At 34.8% G+C, this 14,850-nt stretch overlaps 1 protein-coding gene across 3 annotated transcripts in view; it reads right to left on the minus strand.

Annotated features, from left to right (window-relative positions):
* Window positions 1–696: 696 nt before the first annotated feature.
* Window positions 697–14,850, minus strand: part of LOC150095078 (blastula protease 10-like) — a 47,396-nt gene continuing 33,242 nt past the window's right edge. For 2 of the 3 annotated variants that reach the window (XM_090411397.1, XM_090411396.1), the window contains exons 5-13: window positions 12,286–12,460; window positions 11,985–12,114; window positions 5,319–5,394; window positions 4,847–5,041; window positions 4,621–4,756; window positions 4,128–4,271; window positions 3,875–3,978; window positions 3,328–3,470; window positions 697–861 (exon numbers count right to left, since the gene is read on the minus strand). In XM_090411397.1, the coding sequence (XP_090267523.1) occupies window positions 735–861; window positions 3,328–3,470; window positions 3,875–3,978; window positions 4,128–4,271; window positions 4,621–4,756; window positions 4,847–5,041; window positions 5,319–5,394; window positions 11,985–12,114; window positions 12,286–12,460 (1,230 nt within the window). In that variant the 3' untranslated portion in view covers window positions 697–734. The remainder of the gene's footprint in view (window positions 862–3,327; window positions 3,471–3,874; window positions 3,979–4,127; window positions 4,272–4,620; window positions 4,757–4,846; window positions 5,042–5,318; window positions 5,395–11,984; window positions 12,115–12,285; window positions 12,461–14,850) is intronic. The other variant, XM_090411398.1, reaches the window with a different exon arrangement.

Genomic DNA, 14,850 nt, shown 5'->3' on the forward strand with positions numbered 1-14,850 from the left:
TTTCCTATTAATGACCTGCCAGAGCAAAGTGCTTGTAGTGACGTCGCTTTGTTGTATTTTGCAATCCTGAAGAGTGGGTTGTATGTAATGCATGAATTTTGTAATCTAATGTAAAGATATTTTTTTGGATTAGTTTGGTGTTTGTTTCCATTTTTGCACTCCGCTGTGACTTTTTTTTTTTTTACATAACCTTGGAGTGATCAAGTATTTATTAAGGAATCTCCATCTACAAAACAATTATTCACACAAATGTATTAATGGGAAGAATAAATATATTAGTGGAGAAATCGGTGGAGAGATGGACTAGTGACTCGTCCATCAGGTCACGTGTCTTTTACTAATAGAGAAATTATGTAATGGAATTGATAATGTAAGAACGGACCATGCAGTTTAATTGGTAACGATGGCGCCTAAAAAAAAAAAAAAAAAAAGTCTAGAAACGAACTCATATTCATTAGCGTCATACCAAATAGTATCTCTTGACATTTCTTTTCTCGTGGGATTCTACATATACACCATCGGCTGGAGACGAGATTTTAATCCAGTAAAATTTGACAATGTCCTGTTGCTTTATCCTAAAGAATTAACACGACACGGTCACTATGCTGTAGTAGCTCATCACCAATTTTGATCTTCAATCAGATTATTTGACGATTCTGCATATGAAAAGAAGAAAGCGATCACATTTACAACAAATAAAATGAATATAAATAATTTATTCCATTCATTGACAATCAAACAAAGTTCACTTTCGCTCGTAAACCCGTTCCTATCATTGAGTCATCAGCAAGAATGAGGATGAGCAAGTTCCCATTGGTGGAATACTTTTTGGTTCCTGGGGCAATGTCGGTACCGCAAAACCTATAAATAAACAAATAACAATCAGTAATTCGTATTAAACATATCTACTAGATACAGTGTTTAGATGTCATAAATATTATCCTACTATACCATTTGCATCCAATGATTTTGTTGCAAATTGCACTTTATTGTATTAGATATTATATGACAAGACGAACTACACCCTTATTAAAAAGCTTTTCGACTGAAGAATTGGGTATCGACTCCTAGATCCTATTAGGACCCAAACAAACTAAAGGACAAATGCCGCGATAGGGAAACGCTGTCCATCAAGGATGTCACGTCAATAGTTTTTGGCGGTATACCTTAGTCATATTTTATTTATTCTTTAAATTAAATGTAATATTATTTCCACCACGAAATTCACAGATGTATACTTAAGATAAGGATGCGAAAATAAAAAGTCCAAAAGAAATTAACAGCAAAGTAATAACTGAAATATACAGTTTTCAACAGATTTTTTTTTAAAATCACTTCACTGGTGGTCACAGGAAATTAAGAACCTTGATTATATGTCATATAATTATGTCCAACCACCACAAGAGGTTTACAATCTCTTGTGAAAGTTGCTTAAAAAAGGACAAACTATATAAATGTAAACAAGCATCCGCAGGCACATATTAAAAAAATGCAATTTGAATCTTATTCTCACACTTGAATTAATTATTTAGTGTCAATCTGGAACGTACAATTTGATATCGTTTGGCCTCTTATAATGTCCAAAGTTCATCAAATTGAAAGTGGCATTGTCCAGTGGTACTCCTAAATATCGGATTTCATTACATCTGTCCAATAAAAACGAAGTTGTTATATGTGTATATGGAAGGGCAAAAATAATCTAACAGGAATCTATATATTTAGATTATGTTTAGACTTATTTTGCAAAACGCATTTTAAAATTGAAATGAAAATTCGCCATTTAAAAAGGTAGTAATTAAATAATAATGAAAAGCTAATATTCACTTTTATATGAATTCATATAAATACAAAGTATAACTAATGATAATAATTATAGTAAAGTATTTACTCAGGGCCGTACTTATGCATAGTCATGAGGCTCCAGCTGGGGGGCCCAAAACAGATAGGGACCTGGAGCACTAGCTCCTCGGGAAACGTAAGTGCGGCCCGGTATTTATTATAATGCTATAGCTCACCCTATTACAGGCATTAATGTTATTGTTAGGGTTTCTTCTATAACTTGGGCTGCTGATTATCGCTGAAGGATAGATACTGACTCCCTACTTGTATTCAAAAAAGTTAGCTATGACTAAAGGAGCCCTGCCTTTTCTCTTTGGAGAATAAAACACGTTAGATGATTTTTTTATTATTATTTAGATAAAAAATAAGTGAATTTTAAAGCTATAAGATAGTATATTGTCTGTTAATTGCGTGTGGTTTGGCTGTTTCCAGATTTGTCTGTCCTGAGAGATTTATAAGACAGAAAACAAAGTTTCCAAAAACAAAAACCGTGTTACCTCCCTCTAAGATTCATTTTCTGCTGAAAAGTCCTCAAGTGAGATTCTATCGCAGAGGGATTCTAATTCACAAAAGTCATGGCCTTCAAAGGTGCTAACCCAATAAGAAGCAAAATAGTAATACAAAATAATAGACCAAGTGAATATATTCAAATAGGATGCACGATGTCATATGAAAACGAAGCAGATATAGAACCGAAACCATCAAACTTTTTAAAAGTAACAGACATTATAAATAAAATTTTTAAACCCGATTTTTGTACAAAAACACACGAATAAGAATCTACAATACAGTAGCTAAACTTACCTTACTTTATGGTAGTGAGATATGGACAATAAATAAAAAAAAGCAGATGAAAGAAGAATTGAATCAGCCGAAATGAAATTTCTGCGCAGAACTGAGTCACAATAATGGACAAAATTAAAAGTAACGAAATCAGAAAATAAACTTGGATTTACAAACTCCCTAAATGAAACAGTTATTTGCTACAGAGAAAAATGGAAAGAACACGTGCTCAGAATGGGTAGAAACAGAATACCTAAACAAATTCTAAATTACCACCCAAAAGGTACCCGATGCAGAGAAGACCCCTAAAAAGATGGAATTGAGTCCGGAACAGGCCACTTTGCCTATTAAACCTAGAAAGGAAAAAGAAGAAGAGTATAGGTGCACGAGGCTCTAGCTGGGAAGGGGGTTAAAAAAAAATTAGGGCCAATTTTCCATCTATATATCTACCCTATATATATACATATAATGATAAGCCTTTTTATGTCACGTTTTTTGAAACTCAGGGACTACCCTGAGTGTCGAGTCATCGGAATTCAAGGAGAACCTGCCCACCAGCCCGGAACTGGGGGGTTTGGCGCCGTAGGCGCCAGGTGGGCGTAGCCCCCTAGTATATATATATATTAAAATACAGAAAAAAATTTAGCCCTATTCGTCTTAACCATTGTTCAAAAGTTTGAGTTCCGCCATCAAATATTTACTTACATTTCCCCATCGTATAAATCAGATGTTCGAATTTCCACAAATTCATCGACACAGCGTTCGAAGTAAAGACTATAAGTTGAATTGAAGCGAGGATGGAAACTGAAGTCTTCAAATTCCACTTCTGCTTCTTTACCTGGTGGAGCCTGGTTGGGAAAAGAAAAAAAAAAGGGGGGAAAACACTGAAAAAGGAAATAATGACTAATAGAGTTATGCCTAATGCTAGACTAATTCAATCTGACAATAAAATAAATAAATTATGCAAATGCCTTTTGATGTAGAGGAACTTCATTATGGACACTACCTCTGACGAAAACAATGTGAATACTCGTGTTCTAAATTTTTACGATTTAATTTTTTATTCATTTATTATTATTATTATTTATTAGTGTGAGTGTGCGTAACGAAGGAATAAATAGTACTTCAACTGACGAGCCACATAAGCATCACTTCACTTGTCATATATCGCAAAAAAAATCAGTCTCGTTACTTTATTGTCAAGATTTCTCTGTTGCTCTGAATTTACTGATCATTGACTTTATACTCATACCTGTATCCACCAGCTACAACTTTCATTGGGATATTTCCTTTCTGGATAATTTGGCGTTTCAATCACCCCTGGCTCTGTTACATTTCCGCCACATGGGAGAGGACCTAAAAAAAAAAAAAAACCTGGTCAGTCGTGAAGAAGATATCATACACCACTGTTTAAAAATTTTGTTTAATTCATCTGGATAGCACAAATGCACAACAAAATTTGCTAATATAATATATAACTTCGATTTGAATATCAAATGCTGTACCATAATAGTCTCCAATTACGGTTTGGCAGAGTTCTCCAGATGTATACGGCGGACAGATACAAGGACAGGACTGATCGTTATCTCTGTACGGAGCTAAATAGCCACCATTTCGACAGAATGTAGTTCCTTTGTTAGGACAGCCTTCTGTAAAACAAACAAAACACGTGATAATTAGTAAATTTGCACCTTATATTCACTCAGAGCTTCTTTCATTGACAGGTAAGATGCCCTTCCTTCTTCCATTTCAAAAGCAGAGTTAGGCCTAATTAGGCTTCACATCAGGAGTAACTTTTAGTTAAGCCTAATATTTAGGCTTAACTCTAAGGTTGACATTTAAGCATACTTTTTAGTGTTTCGATTAGACTTCAATAAAGCTTCATTTTTCTTTCTTTTTTTAAATTTTATTTTATGTTATTTTACCAAGTACGAGTATATGACAGACCGTTCTAGAGATAAAGTATTTCAACAAGAAGAGCAATGTCCGTATACTCACCATCACAATTGTAGATCATATTGGCTAATTTTCGATCCCTAAAACTAAGACCATCTCGTCTTCTGCCCATGAGCGATTGGTAATGAGGATTGAGAGAAACTAATGCATTCTTCTCGTACACTTCTCGGCTGAAAGCCTGTGGAATGAAATATATGTCATTAGGTGAGTTTCAGTTGTATACCATTTATGATGAATGTGTAAAAAAAAGAAAAAGTGAAACGCTCACCATCGGATCATAATGCATTATCGATGTGAGATCGTACTCTATTCCATGAGGGTTGTCCAGTCCTCTCCAGAATTGTGTAATGCCACCAAGTCGGACGTTTCTCCATAGAACTTTCACAAATTGATTTCTATCTCGCCTAGATTGCTCGTGGTCGAAGCCAAGAGCGTGACCAACTTCGTGTATCACAACGTATTTCTGGAACAGATATCATGATTATTAAATAATTTCTTTAATAAAAAAAAAAGCCCTCTATCAAGAATTTCATTGAGGTTTTCTGGAATTCACGACAGAGGGCGCCACATGTAAACTCTAACCTACAGACTTTTTTAAAAGTATTTTTGTTTATGTTTATTTTTTTAAATAAATATTTTCAGATTTTTATATTTAAATATTTATTTTATTTTATTTATTAGGAATTGACACATTTGCAGTTTATTTTCGGATTGCCTGACCACTAAACTTTGAAAATTACCTTTCCACACCGTTCTCCAAGAGACAGATCTTGGCCCATAAGAGGTAAAAGTCTCCTTCCAAGAGAAGACCAGCATCTGTGAAATATACGACAATAATCTGTCGCATCAATACGTTTAAAATAGGGATAAAATTCAACATTAGTCAGGAGGAAAAACGTTTCTATTATTAATATTATTAATAAGGCTATAATGCTTTTAGAGATATAAAGGAGGCACTAGTGCTGAGAATTCTGCAACACATCAAAATAAAAATACCATAAAATTATATAAATCACATATTAAAATATCATAATATTCATTATAATAATAAAAAGAAATATTTTATGTACTGTATCCCTAAATTTGTGGCAGGTTTAAGTATACTATATACCAGAAATTTAACAATGTACTGGTATTTGTCTAAGTTCAAGTTTTTCCTCATTAGTCTTTGGAGTTTAGAGTATAAAAGTGACTCTGAGATTCAACAGTCAGAAGAGAAAGAAAAACAGATAGAGTGAGATAAGGCCGACTTCTTCATACGGATGATTTTTTGTCACATCTGCAATTTCAGATGTGACAAAAATACTCAAGTTACCAGTTCTGGCTGTTGACCCAGCGGGTACTTCTGAAATGTTGGTTTGACTTTTCACTGAATATTTCGTGTTCTCATCATAACTAATTACGAAACATAAATTCGTATCATCATCGTCACGAACCACTGGCTCACTGCCCGTTCGTTTCCGATGCCTTCTTAACAATCTTCTTCCCCCTTTTTTTGCCCAGTGCACATGGTCGCAGTTTCTGTACACCCATTCCACACCACTCCTTTATATTTTGTCTATTCAATTTCTGTCTGGTCTATCTCTTCTGTTTACACCATCCATAATACCAGACATGAATATATCTTTCGGTCCTCACTCATTCTGCAGATGTGTCCAAATAATTGCAGCTTCCATTGTATAATCTTCTGCATTACATTCTCCTTTGGTTGTACTTTCCGATAGAGCTCTTCATTTGTAATTTTCTTTCAAATGCCAAAATTCGTTTTCTTGATTCTTTAGTCATTACCCATGTTTCAGATCCATACAGTATAGCAGAGTTTCTGAAACTTTTCCTACGATGGAACACTTCACAAATCCTGAAATTTTAACGGAACACCTTAGTTAGAGTCGAGTATTATCGTTCTCGTATTCAATATAAAGCTAAGCACACACTATCGACGCAGCAGGTTGTGTCTCAAAATTACGACAGCGCACACTACAAGCGCGCTGGGCCGCATCGCATCAACCTTGCTTGTGACCGCACGTTTCCTAGAATAGATACTTCCGTACTTCACTCCCGCTCGGAGGTGTGAACAGCCGCGGGCGGCTGAGTCAAGGCCAGCGCATGCTGGCCTTAATAGCACAATCCACACACAAAGTGAGGCGCACCTGATTTTCAAGCATGTTTGAACTTGTCGCAGCATTTAAAACCATTCCAAGCTCGTATGAATTTTGATAATTTTTCACGGAACACTTATTCACTGAAAATACTATATATATTATTATTATTTTCATATATATATATATTATTATATATATTATATTATTATTATTATATATTATTATTATTTTCATATATATATATTATTATATATATTATATTATTATTATTATATATTATTATTATTTTCATATATATATATTATATTATTATTATTTTCATATATAGTCCTTATAAGGACTGGCTTAAAGGGGCGAAGCAAGAATGCTTTTCATATTCCCCGTTATCTGTAGAGGACAGTGTAGGGATAAGGTGTTATTGAGCAATTAAGGCTCTGATCATGGCAGGAGGGTAACAGCAATAGCCGAGCCTCAGTTAGAACTTCATTGGCTACAGAATTGCCATCCCTTACCCTCCAAGGGTATTGGATTGAATGAATCAATCCCGATCTTATTGTCTAATCTCCTTTCATATATATATATATATATATACAGTATATATATATATTATTACTCCCTATACGAGAACAACATAGGTGTTAGCTGATTTATTATTATTATTATTATATATATTATGTTATTATATTATATATATATTATAATTGTGACCTACACAGAGGGCGCTGTGTAGGCAGACGGATGCACTTACGCTGTCCGCTGCTCCTGGTTTTATAGGTTTAAAGTGTTAATTAATTCATCTTTCTAACTTGAAAGTGCTACTATTTAATTCTACTAGTCACGCTGAAGACAGGAACGTTCAAATTACCAAAATCGGATAAGTAAGATTCAAATTTTCAGTGTTGGAAGTTCATAGAGTGTACTGCAGTCACCAGCCAACGAAGAACAAAGGACATCGCCATTTTAAAAGTCGCACTATAGTCGCTAACGCGAAGAAAGGCTAAAGTTCACCGAGACTGCGAAGTTCAAGCAAAATGAGCTGTAACAAATGCAATAAGCCATTAAGCGATGAAGGGGACGGGCCGTATTGTTCCGGATGTAACAAAAAACAACACTTCCACTGTTCAGGGATCTCAGAAAGCACGTGGAAAGCAAAAGGAGCCATGAAACGGACCGAATGGCGATGTCAACAGTGCCGTGAGAAAACGAAGAACAAAGACCAGACACCAAAGAAGAGTAACGACGCACATCAAGGTAAGTCGCTTCCGGATCCTAAGACTTAAGCAACATAATGCAACTGATCGGCAGCAAAATTGGAATTCAAATCGCAACCACATATATCACCTATATCAACCGAGGCCCACAAAAAAATAAAGCGAGACCGTCACCAATCATCGCTCGTTTTACCAACAGAAATCTGAGAGACTCCATTCTTACAGCAAGCAAGAAAGCAAGGCCGACAACAACGATCCTAACTGATAAGAAACTCCCAACACTAATCTATATAACGGAACACTGGACTCCATACTTCAAAAATCTTCTATACCAAGCAAGGAAGGCAAAAACAGAGAAAAATTACAAGTTCCTGTGGACAAAGAATTCCCAGATATTTTTGAGAAAGAATGAAAACACTCGAGTATACATAATTACAAGTGAATCCGACTTACACAGCCTACCAATATAAAACACTAACTTTTCACATCCTTAAGAATAAGATTAGAACTCATTTAAAAACTATATAATGGAGATCTCAAACATAGGCGAACATATCCAGTCAGACAACATAAACTTCTTTGACTCTTTGAAGAAATGGTCAGACAACATTTTCACCAACACCAACTTCACTATCATACACACAAACATAAGGAGTATAAAACACTGGCTTACATTGATAACACAGCTCAATTATACCATGATAAACATAGATGCGCTAATATTGACCGAAGTTGCAATAAACGACATAGAAATTTACGCATGCAACATAAATAATTATCAAACCTACAACTTATGTAGACCAAACAAAAGAGGAGGTGGCATTGTGGCATTTATCAAAGAAAAATACAATGTGACAGAAAAACAAACTCACTTCGAACATGCGGAAACACTAATTTTGGAAATCACAAATAGCCACAAACATAATATCAAATACACAATAAACACAATATACAGACCCCCAGATAATAATGCACTCAGTTTTCTTCACGAATTAGAAACATGGCTAAGCGGCATCGAAGCGCGTACAACACACAAGCTCATCATAAAAGGAGACATTAACATAAATACTCTTGACCACGCTTCTTCAACCACTAACATATATCTTGATATACTAAGTCAGTACAACATAAATCCTACCATTAACTCTCCAACAAGAGAAGAAATACTCACTAACACAATCATGCATTGATCATATCAACATATGGACTCCCATCCATACATATACATCATCAGTAATTAACGTAAAAATTGCCGATCACTACTTTGTCTCAACTTCGTTTTATTACGTTTCCTACCCCCCCCCCTACCACCACAAAAGTCGACAAAACTCGATCATACTAAAGAGCATCGTCGATAACCAAGTAAAAAATACAGATTGGAATTCTCTACTTAAAATAAACGATCCTGTAACACAATACGAGAATTTTCAACTAAAGTTCACAGAAATATACAAAAAAAGCAACAAAACCTACACAGACGAGGCGACAAACAGACAACAATTCATGAATAAATGACGACATACTAAATACTATTACTGAAAAAGAAAATCTATGGGAAAAAAAAAGTCACCCAGTAACACACATTTACAAATCTTACACAAAAACACAGGAAATAAACTAACAACAAAATTTCGTAGGGCAAAAAGACGCTATTACTTCCAAAAATTCATGGAATATAACGACAACATTAAGCAAACATGGACTACTCTCAACGAATTAGTAACCCGAAAAAAAAAGAAAACTTCAGCACAATATTTTATTACAAAAAGCTTCGGTCAGGACACAAACTAAGAGGAACTAGCAGACTCATAAACGCTAGCTACATTAACTGTGCATGTGCTAAAATTCTAAAATCATCTAAAATTCGAATACGGTCGAGAAACAAGCTTTGAAAGATTACAGTATAATTTATTTAAAATAAAGAGCCAAGAGGCTTGAATTTAAATGTATACTTAATATTTAAATTAACTTCCAGAAGATCAAAACTTTTTTTATTAAGTTAATTTTCATAAATTCCGACTCGTATTGTGCACAAATTATTATTATTATTATTAACCATCGACTGAAAAAAAACTCAATAATTACATCTCTCTCTCTACAAAACAGACAAAAACAAGATGAACATTAAGAATCCGGCGACGTAAAAATTATTTAAATTAAGGGGATATTAAGGAGCCTGTGTAGCTCAGTAGAGCGCTATTTACATATACCATATTTATACAAGTGGAGTTTGCCCTCTGCAGCGCTTGACCGCACGACAAAAGACGTTCGAATCTAGTCGCCGACTAGAGGAACTTTTTCTAAGCCTTTTCTCGACCGGTTCCAGAGTTAATCGATGTCTGGCACGGGCTAGCGGGTTTTTCCTCCGGAAACTCGGGTTTTTCGTCCCGTAAACTCAAGAAAATGGGCCGTCGAACCCACACTATTTTCAGACATTAAATATATTGTGTTAGGGTTAGGGACCACCAGATGGCGGCACTTACTAGCCGCCTTCTTCACTGCATCCCGATTAATTAGTGATAGCCTTGGGCCAGCTATCTCTGATTGGCTACCAGTGGAGATTGAACTGCCCACTCAGTCTCCAAAAGTTAGATAGGGCTTAAAAACGACTTCGTCTACTCCCTATACGGGAAGAACAAAAAAGGCATTAGCTGTTTTTTTTTGTTGTTGTTGTTTTTTAAGAGGATATTAAATCCCACATTATTTCAAAGCCGAATAAGAAACTCAAAGATAGAAATCTAATCTAAGAGTTTCATGCCAAATATAGAAACTATATAAAGTTCGGCGAGTCCAAGCGTGAGCCAACACTTAGATCAGATTTCTGTCTTTGAGTTTCTTATTCGGCTTTGAAATAATGTGGGATTTAATATCTCCTTAATTTAAATAATAATTACAGTATATATTTTTGTAAGTAGTTTTGTAACCGCGCGCGCGCGCGCGCACTGTTTATTCAAGAACTTGAAACATGATCACCGGTAGGCCCTCTAGTTCTTAATGTTCATCTTTTTTTTGTCTGTTTTGTGGAGAGATGTAATTGAGTTTTTTTTTTTTTTCATCGATGGTTAATAATAATAATAATAATAATAATAATTTGTGCACAATGCGAGTCGGAATTTATGAAAATTAACTTAATAAAAAAAGTTTTGATCTTCATGAAGTTAATTTAAATATTAAGTATACATTTAAATTCAATTTTGAGAAAATATACCCAAAACACACAATTTTTTATATAAATTTTTGTTTATATGGAGATAATTTAGGAAATAAAACTATATGAGGAACAGCATGTGGAAGGGTTTTAACCGCCATTCATAAATTCATAGATAAGCTCCTTTTATAGTGTGAAAATTTTGATAATTTGTAAAATATAATCTGCCATTGGCGCCCTTTCGACACTGGTGCCCCTTTGATACTAAATAATACTAATTTGATGCTTACATTTAACAGATCCAAACTTCAACGAGTTACTTGTTTCCTAATGGGGAATGCAAAGAATACTAATCAGAGCATCAGTATAATAAGATATACTGATGCTCTGACTCGCTTGAATGACTTATTCATAGGCGTTGGAAAAGCACTTCTCAAAACTGTTCAGTTGTTCAGTTCTAAGGTTGATCGTTAGATGGCACCACTTCCTTTGTCATCACTAACTACAAATGAGCGCCTATGTACTTAATATATAAAATAAAATTCCTGCTTATTACTTCATTTATACATTTAGATTCTACAGGAACAAAAATACAGTCAATTATTTACACGGTTTTTTATGCTTCCGGGTGAGAGAAAGGTAAAGAACTGCGCTTGGATCCGAAATTTGTATTCGTCGACCTGAAGCTGTATAGCACAATATTTATTCAATCTATGCTTTAATTCTCTTTTAACCAGGCTAACAAGATAACTTTTCAAAACCTCCTGTTTAATTTCAATAAATATTATTTTTATCATAATTTTGTTCATTGCTTCTTTGTTATATTGATGTGTGGTGCGAAACTGCCGCTAAAAGAAAAATGAATATTGTATAAGATTAAAAAAAATTGCAAACAGGGTTGACCCGTTTGGGTCCCCAGGTCCCTGATTGCAACTATATCCTTACCCAGTGAAATCACTCCGGAAACGAATAAACCACATCTCGGCTCTTCTTCTATTACGAAACTTGACAAAGGTATTATCCTCCCAGTGTTTCAGTGCTTCTTCTATCACTCTTCGTGTTTTGCTGTCTACAGCTGAAGAAAAATGAAAGAGAAAAAAAGACGAAACATTTGGTTTACGATATAATTTTTAAATAGAAAAGATTTTTAAAAAAATCACATTAATAATTCGATTTTTCTATACTAGATGGCGCTATCCTTCTTTGGATTGAATAAATTAAAGATCAGTGATAGGTTGAAACTTACATGGATGGAAGGTGTAATACACTTGAGCCCTATTCCATCGAGTTGAAGTGAAGACAGATGCCTTCTTTGACAGTCCATCGTGGGTGTCGAGAATCTCTTTTGGGAGTACGATATCACCTTCCACAATTGGATCTCCGTTTTCAGTATGGCTTGGGTTGCCTCCATAGATGATCAGCTATAATTTTGAAAGAGTTGTATTACAGTTAAATTAATATATTAGTTAATATGTAGTAGGTAAATAACTAATCCATTGATTTTCCCAATATTACAAAACAGGAAAACTTCGAACTTAAAGGCTTTTAGAAAAGGGGGTCGAATCTTTACTCAAGTTTTAATATAACAATAATACATTTTAAAAAAACGTCGAAAATTAAATAAACGTAACTCTTATAAATGATCGTAAGAAGTGACCCTGCATGAGACTGATGCCAAAGTGTATGAAGCGAATTACAGACGAGTTAATGTTTCTGAAATGGTGTTGGAAAAGTTACTAGCTAGTGACGCATTTACATTATTTGAAGCTCTAAGGTTTTATGGGATTTTAGGGTACCTACTATACAAAACATTATAAAGATTTATAAAATTTTCTAGCAGAAGAGTTCTTTAAATAAATCCTCTATCGCTTTTTAATTCACCAAAGTAGACGCCACTCTTTAATCCCTATTTTTTTTTTTTTTTCGAAATTGGTGGATAACTCCTTTCACCATCGCCTATGTTGAGTGCATTCCTGCGACGTTCTAGAGGAGAGGCTATATTTTCTAATCCTAACAGTTTTTATTTCTATGCACATGAATGTGTTCTACAACCGATTTTTCCGAGTCGCAGAATTAAAAATTTAAGTTTATGCCAAAGGGGAAAAAAAAATAGTAATAAATTCTATTTGCGATTTCAAAGATTTACTAACCCCTTCCTTTGCAGATCTAGAATGGAATTTACCTAATGGAATTTACAAGAATTAAAAACCCAGCTTACGGGGATGGGGAAGACCTAATAAATAAAAGACCCAAAGCTGAATAAATAAAACTTTATTTATTTGGGGATATTAAGCATTGAGTCTTAGGCATGCAGCTCTAGAGACAACATGCCTTTGTTAAGAGGAAATCTTGTCTTAGTATACTATGTAATCAAATTTTTATAATAAAGTGACAACTGAGTTTGATAAGGGCAATGACTACACAGTGACTATTGTACCTTGCAAAGGCCTTTATTTACATAAATTATGGTGGTTGGGAGTGCCGATGACATGGATAAGAATGTGTTATCTGACGGACATCAAATATTAATGTACAGAGAAACAGAGTGAAAGATAATGAAAGTGACAAGTGGTATCTACATGACCTGTATATTAACGAGAGTGGGAATCTAGTTGTACTAGTGAACAGGGGAGTTGAAGTTCAAGATATGCAACGCAAAGGTGGTTAAGATAACTCAGTGATCGAATGAAGACATATTCAAAAAGAACACTTTATTTCTGTTCTTCAATATACTTCTCAACATCCGCTCTACTGTAAGAAGGTCTGGACACCTGGATTTCAGCAGATAGATGAAGAGAGAGAGAGAGAGAGAGCAAAATATGTCTTAACTCATATTCTGGCGCTAGAGCATAGCTTCCGAAGTATTTAATGCTTAGCCCACTTACTTAAATTTAACTTTCTTGGCCGAGAATCTCATAAGAATAAACAACAATAATAGTGATATGATGTATTACAACCAAAAAAAAAAGATGACTGGTCGAATCTTTGCGCCTTTCTGAAGTGTATAAAAACATAAATAGAACAAGTAGGAGACATCGCCCATCTGTCCTACTTATTTTGTTTCTGTTATGTTGTTTATGTAACAACATAACAGGAACAGTCCACTGAATGTCTTTTGTGGCCTTACAACTGAAAGACATGAGAAGAATCTTGAGCTCACCGGATACCCCAAATTGGTTCTATTCCCCCCCCCCCCCCCCCACTTGTATGCAAACAGCCATACATAAGATGTATGCTGTTTCTATTTATCGCAATTTATAAATTGCGATAAATAAATTTATTTATAAATTTATATGATTTATTTATAAATTTATTTAAATTAAGGGGATATTAAATCCCACATTGTGGGATTCAATATCGAAGATTTTGAAGTTGGTGATATTTTGCAATGCGTGGTTTCTCAAATGAGTAGGCCGAATGGTGCTATCATCAGAAAAACTGTAGATAAGATTATTGGCCAATGCCAGAAAGCCATTTATGTACAGGGGAAAGAAAACATGGATAGAACGGAGGTTGAGGAAATCTGCAATGGTGGAGAAGCTCAAAAAAAAAAAAAAAAAAAAAAAGCCGCCCACCATGACGGCCAAGATCTACCGTAGAAATCCACACTGGTAGTCCTTGGTTAACCAGTAGTCTCCTCGACTACCTGGGAAGTCATTTGGCCTTTAAAAATACGAGTGAGAATCTCCCAACATCCCTGTATATTCCAACTCCACATGCACCGAATATTTTTCTCCTCTTTTCTTTTATTCCTCTTTTTATCTTTTATTGATTGTCGCAGTTCTCTACGACAAGAGAGCCAGTAGCGAAG

This window comes from Typopeltis vanoorti, chromosome 21 (assembly GCF_054136105.1).
Source record: "Typopeltis vanoorti isolate ZY-2024b chromosome 21, IOZ_Tvanoo_1.0, whole genome shotgun sequence".
NCBI classification, from domain to species: Eukaryota; Metazoa; Arthropoda; class Arachnida; order Uropygi; family Thelyphonidae; genus Typopeltis; species Typopeltis vanoorti.